Below are 20,071 nucleotides of genomic sequence, written 5' to 3' on the forward strand. Positions count from 1 at the left end.
AAAAAACTGTACTATTCGATACTCCTTATCGTACTGTGATGTATCGTACTCCTCAGATTGAGTCTATCCTTTCATGACTGCCTACCTAGTTTTTATTAACTGTCCTTTATCAAGCTTCCATCGGCCGAAGCTGACTATTGCTTACATAGCTGGACTACCTTTCACATTTCTGTTTATTGAAAGATAGACATCCTTTCCGAGTACTTTCCATTGTATCCGACTCATATCTCACTTCAAAGCACTACTAAAGTGGTCGAATAGAGTGATTTATGTACAGTATGTCTATGGTTTAAGGTGTCCTATGTCATATCGGCCGGTCTGTAAATAAAGGAAGATTCTGGTTGTTGTTGTGTATATATAATATTGTTCGAGTAGGTACGATGTCGTATCTGATTCCCATGTATCTGAAAGAAAATACCTCCAATTTATGACTCTCCAATAGTTTTATTGCGCAGCAAGTTGTGGTTTTCCCCTCAAACACGAACGTAACGACAATACCCAGCCATCAAGATGACATCCTCTTCATCAGACAAGAAAAAGGCAGAAGAAGAAATTAGAGCAAAGAGAAAGGCTTATCTGGCCAAAGCCGATCCATCAACAGTTGAAGAATTAGTTGGTTCAGGTGATTTGCAAACCGATCATTTCAAACAAGGTCGATGGCAACCTTCTTGGACAAATGTCGAATTTGTAAGTTCACCTTACATCGTATCATTCATAATAAGAGGGAAAACATCATCACAGTTTATTGGAGGCTTGATTACTACTAATGATTTTTGATTGTTGTGAAAAGGACGGTAATGCCTGTTTACAAAATATAACTTTTAAAGGTAAAGAAGGCTTTTATGCTCCCGCTGGAACGTAAGTTGATCAATCTATTAGATAACAATGTCAGATATATCTTACTGTAAATGAGTTAATTATAGCCTTTTTGGCAGTATGTTACCGCTAGGGGCTCAATTACCTGAAATGACAGTCTTGCAATACGGCGGGTAGGTATGAAAAAATTCATTTTAGTCGATCAAGCTGATTTTGTACAACCGTTTTACACAGGTATATACCAGAAGGTACTTCTTTTCCTGGAGGAGTCATGGTTCCTATGCATGCTAGAATGGTGAATGTAAGTATGGTAATCTTTAGACACATTGAAGTCGGTTATATTTTTGCCAATGTTAATATTTCTCAACATAGCTTTTACCAGAAGAAACAATCAAACCTTCAGGTCCCACAGCGTCTGAATCCATGTGCTCACTCCAGTAGACGACAACATGTATCCAAGGTTCTGTGAACATTACCGCATATGCCAATAGATGCATAGGCTGAAGTAGTATAAATAATGTCTTGATGACTTTTCTTACTCAATAAATTAGATACAACATTTTCGTATTGATACAGTCTAGATTTGATTTTTGCTGTTTTAGTTATAGTGAACATGTCTTCGATCAATCATTATGCTAAGCTTTATGATCTTCCAAATATGCCCTTTAAGAATAAAAAACTTCCTCTTGGTCTGAAATTCGACCGTTGCGATCCTATATTTCAATTCCTTTCACTGTCTCTACGCCCTCAATTCTACTGGGGGCGGTAGTAATGGTATTCCACCTAAACTAAACCTTGAGCCTTTAAAGGCATTGACAAATTCATCCTCCAATCTCTCTCCTTTGGTGTTACCACCTTCAGTTGGTAATAGATAACTCCACGGATCGTCGTACGACCATCCTGGTGGAACATCTCCTTGTGGTTTTACATCACCACCAAAACCTCCTCCACTGGTAGTTCCAAATCCACCAGATGGCTGAGTAGGTGTAGAACCAAAAGCTGAGGTATTTCCAAATGCCGAAGTTGATGTTGACGTCCCAAAGGCCGATGGAGCTGATGGGGAAGATGTTTGACCAAATGCACTCGTACTGCCAAATGCTGAGGTAGGTGCGGAAGGTTTCGCTCCAAATGGGTTTGACGGTGCTGTAGGTGCTGAAGGAGTCGAAGACGCTTGAGTAGGTTGAGCAAAGGGATTGGATGGGGGAGTGGAAGTACTAGCAAAGGGATTGGTAGATGAAGTTTGAACAGGAGACGATGTAGAACTATTCGCAAATGCACCAAATGCAGATCCAGAAGCGGGAGCTGCAGGTTTACCGAAAGCACTACTTCCAAATGCTGATCCAGTGGATGACTGTGGTTGTGTTGGAGCGCCAAATGCATTTGGTTTGGATGACTGACCAAATGCAGATGACCCGAAACCGGATTGACCGAAAGCCGAACCCGTCGAGGCTGGGGCTGCGGTTGTGGTTGAAGGAGTACTACCGAATCCTGATGAGCCGAAAGCAGACGGCGCAGTAGGTGTAGGGCTTGAACCGAATGCAGATGGGGCGGAAGGTGCTCCGAAAGCTGATGTAGTTCCAGCTGGTTTAGCTCCAAATCCAGATGTCCCAAATCCACTTGAAGGTGCAGAGGTACTACTACCACCAAATGCAGATGGAGTGGAACTACTGCCGAAAGCGGATGTTCCGGACGAGCTACCGAATGCTGATCCTCCAGGTTTAGCGCCAAAGCCGGATTGACCAAATGCTGAACCGCTTGAAGGTGTTGTAGTAGTAGATGATGAGCCGAATGCGCCACCTGAAGAAGGAGAAGATCCGAATGCCGAAGTGCCAAAAGCAGAACCAACAGGTTTAGCTCCAAATCCAGATGAACCAAACGCGCTACCTCCACTCGGCGTCGAAGTTGAACCAAATCCTGATGAAGTAGGTTGAGTGGATGAAGAACCAAATGTTGAATTACTAGAGTTACCCGTTCCAAACCCACTTGAGCCGAACGCTGAAGGTTTGCTAGTCTGACCAAAGGCACTTTGACCAAATGCACCACTAGTATTGTTTTGCCCACCAAAAGCACTTGGTTTAGCTCCCCCACCACCAAAAGCACCACTTCCGCCACTATTCCCGAAACCTGTTGTTGTTGTCGTGATTGGTTTAGGAGGATTATTGCCTAATGCTGAAGCTTCAGAGAACTCTTTAGGTCGAGCATCACCAGGTACAGAGTTTCCTGAGAATCTAACGTTATGTAGTTGTTCTGCTACTTTAGCAGTGGCTGAGAGATTGGCTACTGCTTGGGTTATTGTTGAATTGGCTTGGTTCATGAGTGTGTTTTCCTCGTTGACCTGTAATGTACAAGGTGTTTCAACACCAAATCGATGACAAGGAGCGTAGTTCCACATTTTTACTTACATAATCTTGCCCTTTTCCTTCTTTCAAAGCAACCACACTCTTCCATCTTAATTCCTCTGGTGAGATATCATAACCAAAGAATAAATTAGGCTCATGCTTCGCGGCACCATAATTTGATATAAAATATATAGGTTTCTCTATCGTTAGATCCTGCCGTATTGTATCTTCGCTATCAGTGATCGAAAGTTCCATATAATCAGCTTATTGACCTATACGAGCAGTATAAAGACGGCTGATTTACTTGAATTGATATTTTGATGCACTTTGAGACACACCTCTTGATTGAACGTTTTGTTGACCTCTCGGTGGATGATAAAATCTACACGAACTTCCAAAACGGCAAAATCTATGATATGGAAACTCGTTAGCGTAACGATCGCTAATATTTGAGTATGTCTGACCTAACTTACCCATTCATGAAATCCCTACAAACCGTTTGCGACATGTTGAATGTTGATCGGAACGGACAGCTCTCCCTCAGCTGTTACCAAGTTGGAAGTTGACAGAAACTAGTGGAGCTGAATAGATTGAAGTGGTCTCTCTGGACAAGAACAGTTGTTGTGAATGTCAATTGTATTACATGCTTGGAACCATATTCCCAACATTCAATGTCCATGTATAATGTGTACAACTTTTGAACAATCCAACAGCCAAACATCCGAGAGGGTTGATAACGGAATCAAATTTCGGCAACCGGGATGGACTTTTGTTCTATCTCCGCTTGTGGTTCAATCAATTAAAGCTACATGCACAGCTTAGAGAGCGATACGTTGTCTTCTCATTTCCTATGATCAAATTGGAACATTAGAACAGCTATACTTGCAGAGAACAGGTATACCCTGCAACAGTAAATATGCAATACGATAGATATTCATTCCTTCTGGTCGCGAAAACAACGAAAAGAAGGTACAGTAGTAGTCCTACAATTTTTAATCCGCAAAGTATTCTAAAGCTGCCAGGCGCTCGAGCCATAAAGCTGTTTGAGTTAAATGTAGTTGTGTAATTAGGACAATTAAAGGGATCTATCTGACTTGGTCTAAATCGGAAAAGGGATGTATGTCAAGTGAACTATTTCCACAATATTCGTCAAGTGATCAAATATAGCACGATGAGAATCACAAACAATTGTGTGTGTTTCAAGGGATGCATCCTCTAGTGTTTAGACTGATAAAACCACAGTTTGATGAGTACGTATACATCTCACAGAGACTCCTTCAGACTAGACTAGAAAGCTCCAATAATGCTTCTTACCTTTGATGAGATAAGTGATACTTTGCGATACATCTCAGCAATATCGAAACCAACTCCGTATCTTTAGGTCTTCCATCCCATCATTGACAGCTCATAGAGACCAGGAAAACCTTTCTCAACTGATTAAAAATGAAAGAGCAGAGCCTAGACGATTCAATCTGTCCAACACCGGTCCTATCGAATACAGAACAAGTACAACCATCTCCAACAAAATCCCCCTTTCGACGCTTATTCAGTAAAACTATTCTCCCATCATCGCCATCCAAAACTTCCCTATTTCCGTTCGGATCTTTATCATCTTCAACACCTTCAACTGCTGTGAAATCTTCCTCCAACCTACTATTTGGAATTCATCTTTTTGATTATGGCACTCACTCTGAAATTCGCTTTGAACAAGGCGTTGAACCTATTATCAAAGAAAGAGAGTTTTCCACTTCAACAGCATACTCGATTGCTTGTACCAGTATAACGGAAAAAGGGATTACTTTAACTTGTAAAGATGATAAAGGGATATCTTTAGCTAGATCAAGAACTTCACTACGAGGTACTGAGATCAAGATCATAAATGATAGTAATAAGAAGATATGGTTAGAAGAAGGTGATCATAGTGTTAAGGCTCAGAGAATACATGCGGATGGTATATTATATCAATGGTGAGTATTTGTGTTCGATTTATCGCTTCATTCACAGGGCTGATCATTGGTGATAATAGGGCAACATCCACTGGATTGGCTATTTTGATCGATCTGCAGACCCGTCAGAAACTTGCAAGATTGGAGTTTAACGTATTAGCCAAAGATAAATTGATCATTACGACAGCAGGTCTGGGTAAAATACCTTGGATCATCATTTCTGCTGCCCAGGTAAGCTGAGCTCGCTATCCAATGATTTAAGACATAGACATATTTACGAAAGTAAACTCCCAGGTATGGTCGGAACATAGCAATACACGAGATTTTCGACTAAACTAGAAGCTGCACTCAGTGATATTGTATCTTAAATGGCAGGGGTACGCTCACATGCATTGTATAGATCAAGATGTGGCAAGACATTGATGATGCTATTTTGAATCTACCTTCGAGTTTAAAGTATAAATACGTAAGGTAAGGTGAATCATGTGAATAACCAGCCCTAATTTCTTTTGACGTGCCACGAGAAAACACGGCAAACTCAAAAAGTAAATTCTGAAGTGATTTGAATATCCTAGAGTATTGCCATCGTGCTCAACTCGGACATTAGACCTTTAAGAAGCTTGATATATAGCTAACGGATGGTCAGCTAGTGCTGTGTCACTGCAATAAATGGGACTTTCAACGTGTTCATGCATTCATTTCACCTTCAATCAGCGCACAATCATAATAATGGCTTATGAATTACTCGGACACCTACAATATTGGCTTTGTCAAGTCATAAGCTTCTATAGCTCACAATTCATGTATGCGTGAAGTAACGTGTAGGGCATATATATATACATGCATATCGCAAGTCAACTTATACAAAGCGTTTCAACACACCTTCTCTACTCCTATCGCAGTGCGATCAACTTTTTTGTTCTGTCTGAAATTATCATCACACTCTTTTGAAGTATCCTCTACTACCCTAATCTAGGTTACCATAGGGATTTATCCTTCTCTTAAAATCAACTCGGAGACCCAAACCATCCCAATTCATGATGAAGACCACAATAGCCAATGCTCTTTACCTGTTGTTATCTGCTAGTTTCGCTTTAGGAGCTCAACCTTTTCTTGGCTGTGCACAGTTCTACCCAGAAGGCGATAACTTGATAGCATATGATGGAATTATAGATAATTGCGTTGTGAGTTTTCAGCTACTCATCATAAATCGATAATGGAAATTTACACTATCCTCAATCATCTCACTTTTTTCCTAGGAGGCATGTTATGCCAATGGAGATGATTACGCTTATATTGATAGAACTCGAGATGATGGAAATAATTGTATTTGTGGACCTATTGCAATTTTCCCCGAATATTATCAATCACAAGGTGCCATAGGCAATACATGTACTGCAGGTGGATATGAGGTAAGTGATTATAGCATTTTATCTATGTTAGAAGGAAAAAATTGAACTCACCAATCATTAATTATCGTCGACTTTTTAGGGATATGCGACATCATCATATTTCGATTTCTTGAATTGTGCTGAAGCAGGAGGTGTAGTCTATTTTGATGCGACACCAACTATACAGACTGAAAGTATGGTTGATTGTTTTTCAAATTGTGAACAATATACATATGCCGTAGCCACCCCAAATTCAGGTGAAGGTGGGGGTGGTCAATCAAATTTTAATTGTTTTTGTGGAAATGATCCAGGTGAATTTGTATATCAACCACAAGTATGTGATCAAAATACAGCATATGTTTATAATTATGTTGGTGGAAATGGTCCAAATCCAAGTGAAGGTATAGCAAGAAGGAATAGAATAGAAAAATTAAGAAGAAAGTTAAACAAAAAAAGAAATGTCAATTGTCCAAAAGGTTTAACTGCCTGTTCTATTCCTGGTATCAATGATTCTTACGAAGTGAGTTGAAGATTTGCCTTAACAATGATTTTTGACCGAGAAAACAATAATCACAACTACGCATGGATATTCACTTACTTGTCCCTTATTCTGCACAGTGCATAGATACACAATTTGAATTAGAGTCTTGTGGTGGTTGTGTAAATGGTAAATTCGGTGAAGACAATAACAACCACAATGTCTCAACCGGTATCGAGTGAGTATACTCTGTCTTTTCACCGATAGGGACAACGCATTCCTAATTTGGATGAGTTCACCTTCTTAGCTGTACATCTTTACCAGGCGTAGCACTTGGTGCATCAACCTGTTATCAAGGTAAATGTGATGTTTACGCCTGTAAAAGAGGTTGGGTTTGGGTTGATAATGTATGTAGAAAATTGATAGAATAGATTTTCCGTTTGGGGAGGCTAAGGTCGTTGAGTGACTGGATTTTCGAGTTGAATTATATTCATATAAACAATGGACAATATTACACAACATATTCATGATTGATACCATGCATTTTACCTTTTTCACCTTCAATTCAAGTAGAAATCACAAGAGTCCAATTTGTGCTGTAGATAGTTACGCGATCCTTGGCTCTTCTTTCCGGAATCCCTGAATGGAACAGCAGCTAACCTTAATAAAGGTGAATTTACGAAAATATGAGAAAATATATAAGAAAACAAGATTAAAAATATTTGAGGAATGTCTGTTGACTACATATATGTTTCGTGAATGATATACATCTAGTTTCAAAGGCCTATTCAAATCATCTCATGAAATCGTAGATTAGTTCCAGGATGTTTACAGTATTATGTTTCATATCGGTGATAAGCTTAATTAGCGCGCAAACATTTATAGGATGTGTAGATAATATGCCTAGTGATACGAATCCAGTAGAAGTTCAAGGTGATTGTGATGTAAGTTAGAAACTTTTGCCATTTCTTCTCATCTAGATGTGATTCATACAATCTCCGAACGTTGATAAAAGAGGATCCTGTTGACACTAACAATTTATATTATTAGACTACATGGAAAAATGAAGGTTATGAATATGCTTTTTAGTCGGTTTTTGAAAAAGATTGTGAATGTGGTAATTCACCACCTAAAACATTCATGTATAATGTAGCTCAAGATGAATATGGTGTATGTTTACCTTATGATCGTACTGTGAGTCGTGTTATATGGGAATATGAAAAACGAATAAACAATCAATCAAACATATCTGAGATATATGCTGGTTTCAATCACTAACTTTGTAATCGAACTTTTTCATTTATTTTCCAATGACTCCTATTTCATAGGTAACGAAATTACATACGATATATCAATTTCATTTATGTACCAAGACAATAGAATTACCTTCAAGTAAAACATCAATTGTATCAACTATATCAGAATGTTTTGATGAATGTTCAAATTCCAATTTAGATTATGTCGCTGTAGCACCACAGTGGGCTAAACCGACTTATGAATGTAAATGTGGTAAAATGCCTGTATCTTATACTCCATCAATTTGTGGTGAAGGTACTTTTTATGGATTTTCAAATCCTACATCTTCTTCTTCGTTAAATTCAAAATCAAATAAAACAAAGACGAAAGAAAAAAGTAAACAAGGAAAACAAAGAGGAGGTCCACAAAGGTTAGGTAAACAGTACAATAAACAACAAATTGAACAAGTGAAGAATAATAATGATGATCAATTACCGAATAGATATCATGGATTATAGATAGAAGATGCTTTTATGAAATATGAGTAGAATTGGCAATGCTCAATCAAAACAATAAAAATGCTAGAAATCTGGGAAAGATCTTTGTCCACCGTTTCCTTATAGGATCAATAATATCATGAATTCTGCTACACCGTTGTAATAATCTAATACCTCATGCAACCATATAAAGTAAAAGTGTCATATATTCCGCTGTTATTGACGATTCAAAACAGTGTATGTATATCATAATCGCCCCGTCTGTCTCCCATGCTATCAATAACCCCTTTGTCACCATCAATCAATCACCGCTTAAATAACCGGATAAACCGGCCGACAAGGTGTGGTGGAATGGTTACGTGACCTCCACATGATATTATCAAATTGACTCATCATCAACAGTTTTTCTTCCCTTTTCCTTGCGTTCTGTGAGCCCCCTTAAGATGTACGTGCAGACACAGATACTGAGGATAAGTAGAGCTGGACCATCGGGGTCTGCAAGATATATAACTAGAACTACAACCAGTGCGGCGAGGAATACAGAGGATGCCGCTCCTTTTACCGGATGGAGTGTTCGTTCACCCCGAGACGTAAGTTGCACTTTACATGTTGTCTTCAGATGTACTGCTGAGCTGATAAACAACCTAGCTATATAATCATCTCTCAAAGTATGTAGTTGGTCAGGAAAAAGCGAAACGAACCCTGTCTGTAGCGTAAGTCGTCCCCCACCCCTTCCCCCCTCCGCCGCCATCCGCCCCCTGCTATTTGCTCATCATTTATCGGTCAACCTTCTCCTTCCAGCGTATTCAACCATTATCATCGAATATCCCCTAGACTACCTCCTCGTGACCCACCTCCGCCTCCTCCACCTCCTACTCCCGAGAAACGTCAAGCACCACCGATAATCCTTGATCCACCTATCACGCCTTCTTCTGGATCATCGCGCTTGTCAACATGGGAACGCCCGAGAAGGGAAGATTTTGATCCTGCAACTTGGGATCCCAGTAGAGGAGGTACACAATTAGAAGATGGGTTCAAGAGAGACGCGACGAAAGTTACTGGGGCAGATGGAACTGATCCTACTTTGACGCATGATTTGTTGACTTTACGATCTAGAGAGGGACAATGGGGTAAGCTAATCTCTGGACACCGGTAAGCGGGAAAAGTAGCTGATGAAAAGTAACAGCGAGGGACGGTTATTTCAGTGCTAGACCTCCTCCTCCTCTACCTTCTCTACTAGGACAGAGTATGAAGAAACGCAGGTCATCGACTCAAGAAACAACAGATAATTCAAACGAAGGTAATAGTGCCGGGAGAAAAGGAATTACTGTCGAATCAGAACAAGAACCTAGATTACCATTGATTGAGGATGAATTACCTGGATCATTGGATTCGAAAGAAGAAGTAATCATTGAGAAGAGTAATGTTCTAATGGTGTAAGTGTCTCGGTTTTTCGGCGCTCGAAAAAGCTGGAAAACTTGCCAAAGTAAAAGCTGATAACTCCTATTCAAGTGGACCTACGGGTACAGGTAAAACATTGATGGCTAAAACATTAGCGCAGATACTGGATGTTCCTTTCGCGTAAGTGCTCCGTGGATTAATATCACGAAACTAGCCAATCATGCTAATACTACTGCTTAGATCATGTGACGCTACTACTTATACTCAAGCGGGGTATGTGGGTGAGGATGTAGAAAATTGTGTATTAAGATTACTGCAGAATGCAGAATTTGATGTAAATCGTGCGGAGTGAGTATAATAGTTAGTCCATACAAGAGATATCTTCTACTTACACCAGTCTCCCATTCCGCAGAGTCGGCATCATACACATTGACGAAATAGACAAATTATCTCGACGGGGAGGAGGTGAATTCGGATCATGGGGAGGAGGGAGGGATGTAGGTGGTGAAGGTGTCCAACAAGCCTTATTAAGATTATTAGAAGGTACAACATTGACATTACAAGCTAAAGGCCCAGCTATATCATCTTCGCCACCTTCGAATCCCACTAATCCTTCAAATCCATTGGGAGGAGCAGGTCCAACCTCACCGGGAACAACGCTTGGTCCAAAAGCAGAATCTAAAGCTGCTTATGGTGATCCTCCAGGATGGGATCCCAATAATCCAATGAACAGAAGTTTAGGTGGAAAGAAATCTGTCAGAGAAGGTTTACCTGGTTTCAGCAGCGGAGGAGGAGCTCCTGGTAAGTCGTTTGCTTTCCTCTTGAATGAAAAACTCGCTAATACATTGCTATGCTTAGGAGGAAAAGGTGAAACATATGTGGTGGACACTTCCAACATCCTGTTTGTCCTTTCTGGAGCGTTCGTCGGTTTAGATCAGATTGTGAATAGACGTTTGGGTAAAGGGGTGAGTGGCAGTTTGCTCAACGATTATTTCGAGTCTCATAAAACAATTATAGCTGACATTAAGCTATATATTCTCAGTCTATAGGATTCGGAGCACCATTACCCAAAAAGTCAAGTGAACCTACATCATCCACAGCGACATTACCTTTGACTGGATTATCTACACCTGATTTAACTACATATGGATTAATACCTGAATTTTTAGGTAGATTACCTGTAATTTCAATCTTATCACCATTAACTTTAGAGGATATGATTAGGATTTTGGTTGAACCTCGAAATGCCTTAATCAAACAGTATCAATCATTATTTGAGAAATATGGATCTCAGTTAAGATTTACGGAGAAAGCTATAAGAGAATTAGCAAAAGAAGGGTTAAATAGAGGTGGTGGTGCAAGAGGTTTAAGATCTATCATGGAGGAGGTTTTAGCTGATTCTATGTTTGAAGTTCCTGGTTCTGTAAGCAATTTTTCACATCATCATCATCTGAATCTACGAACACTTGTTATTGGATTATAGAACGATGAGTACTGACACTGATCATCTCCGTTTCTTGTTTCTCCTAGTCGGTTCGATATTGTCTTATCACAGAATCAGTAATCAAACACAATGAACCTGCATTATACTTTTCCAGAGGTCAAAGAATTGGTTTCTTACAAGCTATAGAAGATGAAGATGGTGTAAATATAATCAATCAAGAGATTGAAGATGCTGAAGAAGAACATGAAAGATTGAGTGCTACAGGTTGAAATGCTGGATGAATGATTTACAATCCAACCAAAGAACAAGAAACAACACGATAAAATTCAGCTTATCAAATTTTGTGTTTCTCATATTTTGTATATTTATCAGATTTGACATCTCCTTGATGGTTTTGGTTGTTGTATAACATGTATTTCTTGATTATGATTAGCTTACGGTGGGAAAAATCTTGATTTTGCAGATAAAAGGAAATTTAGCTTCTCATTTTTATTGCATATCATAGCATGTCCATTATATTTACAGATTTTACAAATTGAACGATTTTTTTTGTCTATTCTATACACATCCGAAGGGTAAGATGCTTAACCATTCCATATCTACCGAAGAGAAAAAAAAAACCTTAAGATCAAACAGCATGAAAGTCTTCAATTTTTTCTGATCACTTTCCACTTTTCTCTCTATTTTGTTTACCTTCAAATCCTCAATGCGTATCACATCGAGTTCTACCTATTTATCAAATGGATTCTTCAAAGGTTCTTCTTCTCTTTCTTTACCTTTACCTTCATTTTGATATAAATGCGAATCTTCTAATTTACCTGATAATCCATCCACATTCACTTCGTGATTTGCATTAGAAGGTTGGATTGTAGATGACGATGGACCTATATCTGCTGTGATACCACTATCGGATTTTAAGAATTCTTCCCACTCTTTCCTTTCACTTTCGGACATTGGTTGACCATCTGCACCTAATGCATCTAGAGGTACTAAACTTTCATTCTGAATTGAGTTTTTCTCTTGTGGGTAAGTTGTTGTAGCGACAGAAGGTGAGGATATAGCACTTGCATAATTTTCTGCATAGGCAGGTAATTCCTCCGCAGGTGGTGGAACATCGTTACCATGATCAAGTACGATTGTATTACTGGTAGGAGGATGTGGTGGGTCAGATGGAGCACGATGATCCTGATCAATTCCAGCGGAAGGTAATAAATGAGGAGGTGGTGGACCTGCAGGGGCGTCATACCTAATTGAGTTATCTAAATGGCTTGGTGTTTCCAAAGCATCAGAATAATTTGATTGTGAAGAATTCTGTTGATTAAGATTTGGTCTTCTTGGATTACGTGAAGGTAAAGCTGGAGGTAATAATCTAGCACATTTACCACTTTGTCCATGAATTGGTTTAGGTTGAAGTATAGAAGGATGTTGAGGAGGTGGTAATGGAGTTTGAGTAGGATAATCTGATTTTGAAATATTGTTTAAATTGAATGAAGATGAAGTTGGTGATGGATTGTGACTACCTAATTGTGAAGGATAATGAATTTTTTCAGTTTCAGGATCACTTTCATGTTCATGACCATCAGTCTGATCTGGTGTAGGTGGTAATTTCAATGTTTCACCTTCATGTAAATCTAAATGTTCAGTTTCTTCTTGTTGAGCTTTAACGGCAACTATCATATCTAGTGAATCTCCTTTTAATGTCTGTGCTCTACCACTTTCAGCATCTTTCAAAGCTGCCATTAAGGATTCTGCTTCACGTGGAACTTTGACTTTACCAGAAAGCTATCAGATGAACAGATTAGTTATAAACTAAAGAACGATATTTGTGGATCAAATTCCAACTATACTCACAATATCTCCAGCTTTCACGCCAGGCCAATGATACATAGCACCATTTTCATCAAATCTTTCAACGAAAACTTGACCAACAACTTCTACACCAGCATAAACACCTTTACTTTTGACATAACTAAATAATGGAGCGCGTTCTCTACCAGCTTCTACAGCTGCACCTGCACCATAAGGTCCAGCAGCTACAGCTAATTCAGCTCCTATAGTAACTTTATGAGTTCTGAATGAATCTAATGCTTCTTGTGTTCTGATCACAAGCACACAATCATATACATCTACTCCAATAAGGAACTGCGACGTGGACATAATCAGTAATCAAGCTTTATGGGGTACATAGAAAACACCAGCTAACTTACGCCCGCAGATAAGTTATTAGGCGTTATACTTGCAGGAGCCGACCAAGCTGATAATGAGGGTCATATCAGCTAAGTATATCATATGCTTCATATAACGTTTAGGACACTCACTTCCACCTGGTAATTTAGCAACTACTAAACCATTTCCACCAGCACCTCCAAAAGGTGCGAAACCAGTTCTCATTGATGTAAAAATTGCTAAACCTTTTGCTGAAGCTATAACTGAAGGAGGGATTTTACGTATAACTTTGATCTTCTTCTTCTTTTTAGGTTCATCAGGTTGATTTGGATCTGCTTTCTCTTTTTCTTCTGTTACTATACCATCAACTATTGGAGTGAAATATTCATGATGTTTCAGCAATGTAATTATTCTCAGCAAACGTCTTAAACGCTGAAAGAGGATAAAATTTAATGATAGGTTTTTTGGAGGGCAAAGCAAGACAGGATGCTATACCATCCATTGTTGAGTACTAGATTCTGTAAAACTCACCCGTAAAAGCTCTTAAAATTCTAGCACATTTTTCCATTTCTTTTGGAAAATCACCTGTTACAGGCCAAAAAGCTTCTGTACCAAATCTTTGTTCAGCAATATTATTCACTTTACCACCTATATTATCTGAGAGTTTTACACCTTTTTCAACTGCAATTTTACCCCATACTGAACCTTTTGCTTTCATTTTTTCTTTCCATCCTGGTGTTTGATTTCCATCTTCTCCTGCTGAAGGTGTTGAAGGTGTTGATGGTTTAGGTGTACGTCTTGGTGGAGGTTCAAATGACATCTTTTGTGAGTATTCCGATTAAAATATGCTTAGACTATTGTATCAAGTTGAATGAAGCAGATACTTCAGACAAAGATACGTTCAGAAACGATATGTATATATATATATATATGTTACAAAGTGAAATCTAGATGATGTGAGATGTTGAATGATGAGAAATATTCACCTAAACAAAGTGCAGTCGTCATACCTCATCAAAACAATTTAATGATGATATCCTCTAAATATTACTAATCTCCGCGACGGTTAGGCAGTGTGTACAGTGAGGATCTCGGTCAGCGTAGTCGGCAAAGCTGTGCGTTATCATTATTATTTTAGATAGAGATTAGATGTACTTTTATGCAAGTCAACATCACACAGCATTGATCTACATGAGAAGGTGTTCTGCATGTCACATACCAGGTAGCCGAAAGGTCGAATACACTATACATGCATAGTTACACAGCAGAATCGTAATTTATCGTCAAATCTGGTTACCTGCTTTTGCCTTCTAAGGTCAAGGATATAGCCGACATTCCCTTTCCGGGCGCCGTTTAAGTTAATTCATAGAGGAATGTCAAGCTGAAGTAGTATATATGGGCAATTGCGAAATCTTTGACTTATACGCAATACATATTTGGATTTTTCTTCAATCTGGCTACATGTATATATCTAGTTTATTCTTTGAATCTATCATACATATTTATTTACAGAATTATTTCTTTTTTACATAGCACATTTAATCAGACAAGGGGATAGTATACTGAAAATAGTGATAGTTATAAGCAAAACTATAAGGTAGAAGTTGGGATAGTAGTAATACTAACTCTCAATACCGTAGTTAATGACAGAATCTCTTGATTAACCAAGTGAAACCAACGATACCTAATAAGATAGATTGATTTACACCCATCAATTGTGGTAGTGCATTTGAAGTACTTCCTGATCCACTTGAAGCTGAAGCTGAAGCGGAAACACTACTTGAAGTTTGAGATGCCATACTACCAGAAGAAGAAGCGGGTGGAGTAATATTTGTACCATTTTCACCAAAAGTTCTAATTAAACATCCATTACCTGATGTTTGAAATGAACATGTACCATTTGCAGGTGGATTTTTATATAATTCAGTAGCTAATGTACCATTTGATACTAAACAGTTACTAAAACCAATTCCACTTGATGTCTCATATGTAATGTTTGAACCAAAATATCCACAAACGTATTCTGCACATGTTGCATTACGAAAACAACATCTACTGTCTGTTCCTTCAGAAGGCAGTTGAGGACATGCCCATTGTGTTGTCATTGTGATTCAGAGGCTTAGAGAGTTGGATTAAATATTTGAAAAGGTCGAGGTGAAGCGGTTCAGTTGCTGATTAACTTAGATGTATGACTAATATTCAAAGTTTATGATAGTTCAAATAGTCCATGTCATATGTATTTTTCGAGCGGTTTATATATACCTCAGAGCCATGTCTTGGCATCGAATCTATTTACTCCACATGGACTAGTAAGCCCATTCGTCCCCGTCCTATAGCTGTCCGCTACGAGCGGTAAACAATGATTACGGCTTACATGTCTTTGGAACAAACACAAGGTCATGTGAGGTATGATTCAGATAGCATCAACCGTTAACGTGATGCTGTACATCAATCTCGTATCATTTCAATGGCTAATCTCGGGAGGCGTTGAGGTAAATTACCAGTTCGAAATGGAAGGGACTTACTTATGTTCTTATGAGATAGATACTGTAGCTGACGGTATTCGCGTTAGTGTCAGTCATTCACCACTTGTACCTCATATACCGTATACCATTTTCAGTCTAGCAACAAGATCAAGCGGATCCGATCCGGCTTCTTCCCAACGACTACTGGGATGACAGCCTTTTCTCGTTGCCTCTGTACAAGACTCATGTGGTAACTAAGCGGAATCTAAATGTTTAATTCACTAGTTCGAGGACCTGTACAGTAAGATTATCAGATGACCTGTATACAATTTGCCTACCAAATGAAGAGAAATCATACCTTGATGACTGCGGATCCGTCTATTCCCTCATCTCCGTTGAAGAGCTCCACAATCAGGCGAATGCGTTGACTAGTTGATGTCTTTGATTTAGTTCCTAAAAGCAACGCAATTTCTCTTATCGCACCCTGAGAGGGCGGTCTTGCTTCCGGCGGGCTGAGCAAGATCAAACCTTTTCGGGGATCATCTTCAAGGTAGTAACTTATCCATACAATTCTCCGGCCGGTTATCAAGGATGAAAGTGGGTTCAGCTTTTGATCGATAGTAACTGTAATGCTCGAATACCAGGCTGAATGTTGGCCACTGTTATATGATAACTATCGCCTCGTAAAGATGTATCCTCTTAGGTCGTTGTACCAGTAAACATATCAACTGTTTCTCTTCACATTGTATACACTATGTTTAATCAAATAACAAATTGCAAACTTCAATAACGGTGCAAATCATATCAGGGGGAGGGAAACAACCGCTTGATTGAAACAACCGGAAACTGCAGGTAAAAACGTGTTTTGACTATAGTATGCGTACAACAAGGGTTTACTCTGTAAATGTTGTAGCTCCTGCTCAATCCTCTTCCTCATTGATCATAGCTTCTTCTTCCACGATTACCTATTCTCCTTGGACATAACTATTTCCTCACAATCCCCGAGCAATATGTTCAGGTTTTTATCCATTTCAGCTTTACTTCTACTTACTAATACTCGTACAGCAGCACATCAAAAACCTTATTTCAAACCGACTAAGAACTATATATTCCCTTCTACAAGTATCGATGGAATTGCTAGAATAGATACGAAAATTGGGAATCAAGCTTTAGATCGACCATATATTACGAGACATAATTCAAGTTCATATGAATGGTGGTATTTCGATGCGATTAGTTCAGATGGACAATCATCAATCGTCATAACATCATTCGTTTCTCCTTTGGATACATATGAAAATCAAAGTGGTTTACAATTACTCGTTCAAATAGTCTCACCTCAAGGAGGATTATATGATGATACGATAGAATATGATAAAGATGAAAAATTATATATATCAACAAAAGGTGATACATCAAATGGTATATTAAATAATGGTGATTTTAGTTGGATTGGAAAATCTGATTTAAGTGAATATACATTAAATTTGAATTTACCAAAATACAACATCAGCGGTACCATCAACCTTTTCTCGGTAAGTTACTTCTACTAGCTAAGACTTTCTGTTATCGCAGACTGACAGGTTGAATTGTTTTCATTACAGCTTGCTAAACCATTTGTTGGTTGTGGTCCTGCTCAAAAAGATGCAAACACTTCTATTTTTTGGTTTTTCAATTGGATCAACGTGATTGGTGATGCGGTAGCCGTGGTTGATATTGCAGTAGGAGACCAGAAAGTTGCTTTTACAGGTAACGGCTATCACGATAAAGTGAGTTGTACCTTAAGGAACTACATTTAGTGATAAAGTAGTTTCAGTAGCTGATATGGCAAATACGTTCTTGGTGTTTTTGAGTAGAACTGGGGACCGGTCAGCTTTATTCCGTATGTACATCATTGGTATTGGGGCCATGGTAGAGTGGGAGAATACAGTGTCGTTTGGTCTAAGATGTTTTTGAATGATAATACCACCAAAGCCGGAGGTTGGATATCAAAGAACGATAAAATTATCTTATCAGCTTGTTTTGAAAACGATGATTCAGTCGTTATAAAACCTTTGGGTAACAATATCACTGATCCACCTAAAAAAGCAAATAATACTCACAATATCCAAGGTTTCGATATAACTATTAATACTGGAAATGAACAAGGTATATTCCAATTTCAATTAAAGAAAAATATTCGGATAAATGGTGAATTAGGTACATATGCTAGATGGATAGGTAATTTCACAGGTGGTCAATTAGGTGAAGAAGATTCTCAAATTGGTGTAGCAGTGACTGAACAAATGGGTCCGTTTGTATTTTGATGAGATGAGAAATTAACCAAACGAAATGTGTTGACTTATAATAATCCTGTAATTGTTCTTGGTATTTGAGTATCTTAGTTGTAAATAACGATATGTACAACTGTGATGTGTACATGTCAAAACCTAAGAGTATCGATACAATACCAACCTAACATTTTATTATGGACGGAAATGACTATAATTTGGAATACACAAGATAACCAATCAATCCAGCGGCTACAACATATTTAGAAGCAGCAGCCATCTTTTGTTTTCTCGCTTCCCAAAGTTCACCTTTAGCACCTGCATGATCAATAGCTTTAACGTCATCCTTGGTGAGCTCGATATCTCCTACATTGAGATAACCTTCTAATCGTTCTTTTCTTGATGAAGTAGTAACGATTACGGCACTACAGTTATAGACATAGTCAGCGTTGTTTGAATGTTGACGAATTACTTGAATGATTAACAAGGGATGTGTATCATAAATACCGTGAAGGAAGGATATAGATGATCAGATATATTTGACTCACTTTTTAGCTTTTGACCAAGCTAACAAAACTTGTTCAGGTTTAACATTTAATCTTTTCGCAATTTCATTTACAGGTTTATCAACTGGACCATTAGGTTTTGAAGTTAATGGAATTAAAGTTGAATAACCTTCTGGTACAATATGATGAGTTGACATGTAATCTAATAAAGGTGTTTGTTGTTTTATAACGTATGGATGAAGTAAAATTTGATTTACAACTGGTTTAATATGACATGATGATAATAATTCTTGTAAATCTTCTTTTGTAAAGCTATACGAAAATGAGTATTAATATCAGATTCTTCGTTATTTGACCGGCCATTGAAAGTATATCTATATATAATTAACTTTTACTCACTTTGATACACCAATAGATTTGACATAACCTAATTTTTTCAATTCTTCTAATTTTTTCCATGTACCTTTAATATCACCTTTACATAATCTTGGATGATGAATTAAATATAAATCAATATATGAAATACCTAATTTTGATAAACTTTCTTCACAAGATTGTTTTGGTTCTTTATCATCTAAACCAGACCATTTAGTCGTAATCCATACATCTTTTCTTGATAATCCACTTTCTTTAAAAGCTTGACCTACTTCTTCTTCATTTCTGTAAACTATGATTAAAACAATTTGTCAGTAGCAGAACAGATACACACTGCGCGTACAAAAACTCAAACCCTACTCACCTTGAGCAGTATCAAGATGATCAAAACCTAAATCAATAGCTTGACCTACTTGTCCAGAACAAACATCTTTAGGAATTTTCCAAGATCCAAATCCAATAGCTGGAATCTTTCGTCCATCGTTGAGTTGAATATCTTTAAATGGCATCTTGGTCTGATTCTCTGATTTGATTTGTCTGCTATCTGCTAAAAATTACAGATTATGGAAGTCTGTCAAGTAAGAACAACGATGATGGGACTGAGAATATTAATCTTATATATGAGATCTACAGATACCCTCGATCTCATCATCATCATGTTCTCATGCGGTACTCACTACTAAAATCCTCGGCGCCGGATATGTCCGTGCAGAAAAGTGCGAAAAGTGCGAAAAGTGGAGG

At 38.3% G+C, this 20,071-nt stretch overlaps 10 protein-coding genes across 10 annotated transcripts; 6 read left to right on the forward strand and 4 right to left on the reverse strand.

Moving 5' to 3' along the window:
* Positions 1 to 510: 510 nt before the first annotated feature.
* L201_000317 (uncharacterized protein) lies at positions 511 to 1,257 on the forward strand (the record flags this gene model as incomplete). The annotated part of the gene is made up of 5 exons (XM_066216120.1): positions 511 to 687; positions 791 to 858; positions 936 to 989; positions 1,051 to 1,117; positions 1,189 to 1,257. The coding sequence occupies 5 exons, from the start codon at positions 511 to 513 to the stop codon at positions 1,255 to 1,257; spliced, it is 435 nt and encodes a 144-aa protein (XP_066072217.1).
* Positions 1,258 to 1,555: 298 nt separating this feature from the next.
* L201_000318 (uncharacterized protein) lies at positions 1,556 to 3,663 on the reverse strand (the record flags this gene model as incomplete). Its single annotated transcript, XM_066216121.1, has 5 exons — positions 1,556 to 1,731; positions 1,786 to 3,151; positions 3,219 to 3,387; positions 3,460 to 3,564; positions 3,629 to 3,663. The coding sequence occupies 5 exons, from the start codon at positions 3,661 to 3,663 to the stop codon at positions 1,556 to 1,558; spliced, it is 1,851 nt and encodes a 616-aa protein (XP_066072218.1).
* Positions 3,664 to 4,598: 935 nt separating this feature from the next.
* L201_000319 (uncharacterized protein) lies at positions 4,599 to 5,440 on the forward strand (the record flags this gene model as incomplete). The annotated part of the gene is made up of 3 exons (XM_066216122.1): positions 4,599 to 5,122; positions 5,182 to 5,332; positions 5,396 to 5,440. 3 exons carry the CDS (start codon positions 4,599 to 4,601, stop codon positions 5,438 to 5,440), a joined length of 720 nt encoding a protein of 239 aa, XP_066072219.1.
* A 701-nt stretch (positions 5,441 to 6,141) lies between these two features.
* On the forward strand, positions 6,142 to 7,401 carry L201_000320 (uncharacterized protein; the record flags this gene model as incomplete). The annotated part of the gene is made up of 5 exons (XM_066216123.1): positions 6,142 to 6,285; positions 6,361 to 6,513; positions 6,593 to 7,012; positions 7,111 to 7,208; positions 7,278 to 7,401. 5 exons carry the CDS (start codon positions 6,142 to 6,144, stop codon positions 7,399 to 7,401), a joined length of 939 nt encoding a protein of 312 aa, XP_066072220.1.
* Positions 7,402 to 8,110: 709 nt separating this feature from the next.
* On the forward strand, positions 8,111 to 8,724 carry L201_000321 (uncharacterized protein; the record flags this gene model as incomplete). The annotated part of the gene is made up of 2 exons (XM_066216124.1): positions 8,111 to 8,164; positions 8,299 to 8,724. 2 exons carry the CDS (start codon positions 8,111 to 8,113, stop codon positions 8,722 to 8,724), a joined length of 480 nt encoding a protein of 159 aa, XP_066072221.1.
* Positions 8,725 to 9,146: 422 nt separating this feature from the next.
* Positions 9,147 to 11,817, forward strand: L201_000322 (ATP-dependent Clp protease, ATP-binding subunit ClpX; the record flags this gene model as incomplete). Its single annotated transcript, XM_066216125.1, has 10 exons — positions 9,147 to 9,293; positions 9,352 to 9,416; positions 9,505 to 9,833; positions 9,890 to 10,139; positions 10,216 to 10,284; positions 10,345 to 10,452; positions 10,517 to 10,905; positions 10,963 to 11,069; positions 11,147 to 11,527; positions 11,635 to 11,817. 10 exons carry the CDS (start codon positions 9,147 to 9,149, stop codon positions 11,815 to 11,817), a joined length of 2,028 nt encoding a protein of 675 aa, XP_066072222.1.
* A 460-nt stretch (positions 11,818 to 12,277) lies between these two features.
* L201_000323 (uncharacterized protein) lies at positions 12,278 to 14,534 on the reverse strand (the record flags this gene model as incomplete). The annotated part of the gene is made up of 5 exons (XM_066216126.1): positions 12,278 to 13,330; positions 13,400 to 13,690; positions 13,756 to 13,802; positions 13,867 to 14,082; positions 14,246 to 14,534. 5 exons carry the CDS (start codon positions 14,532 to 14,534, stop codon positions 12,278 to 12,280), a joined length of 1,896 nt encoding a protein of 631 aa, XP_066072223.1.
* Positions 14,535 to 15,354: 820 nt separating this feature from the next.
* L201_000324 (uncharacterized protein) lies at positions 15,355 to 15,819 on the reverse strand (the record flags this gene model as incomplete). Its single annotated transcript, XM_066216127.1, has 1 exon — positions 15,355 to 15,819. The coding sequence occupies one exon, from the start codon at positions 15,817 to 15,819 to the stop codon at positions 15,355 to 15,357; it is 465 nt and encodes a 154-aa protein (XP_066072224.1).
* A 1,370-nt stretch (positions 15,820 to 17,189) lies between these two features.
* Positions 17,190 to 18,485, forward strand: L201_000325 (uncharacterized protein; the record flags this gene model as incomplete). The annotated part of the gene is made up of 3 exons (XM_066216128.1): positions 17,190 to 17,714; positions 17,784 to 17,948; positions 18,036 to 18,485. The coding sequence occupies 3 exons, from the start codon at positions 17,190 to 17,192 to the stop codon at positions 18,483 to 18,485; spliced, it is 1,140 nt and encodes a 379-aa protein (XP_066072225.1).
* A 175-nt stretch (positions 18,486 to 18,660) lies between these two features.
* L201_000326 (uncharacterized protein) lies at positions 18,661 to 19,839 on the reverse strand (the record flags this gene model as incomplete). The annotated part of the gene is made up of 4 exons (XM_066216129.1): positions 18,661 to 18,874; positions 18,998 to 19,267; positions 19,355 to 19,622; positions 19,695 to 19,839. The coding sequence occupies 4 exons, from the start codon at positions 19,837 to 19,839 to the stop codon at positions 18,661 to 18,663; spliced, it is 897 nt and encodes a 298-aa protein (XP_066072226.1).
* Positions 19,840 to 20,071: the final 232 nt, after the last annotated feature.

This window comes from Kwoniella dendrophila, chromosome 1 (genome assembly GCF_036810415.1).
Source record: "Kwoniella dendrophila CBS 6074 chromosome 1, complete sequence".
NCBI classification, from domain to species: Eukaryota; Fungi; Basidiomycota; class Tremellomycetes; order Tremellales; family Cryptococcaceae; genus Kwoniella; species Kwoniella dendrophila.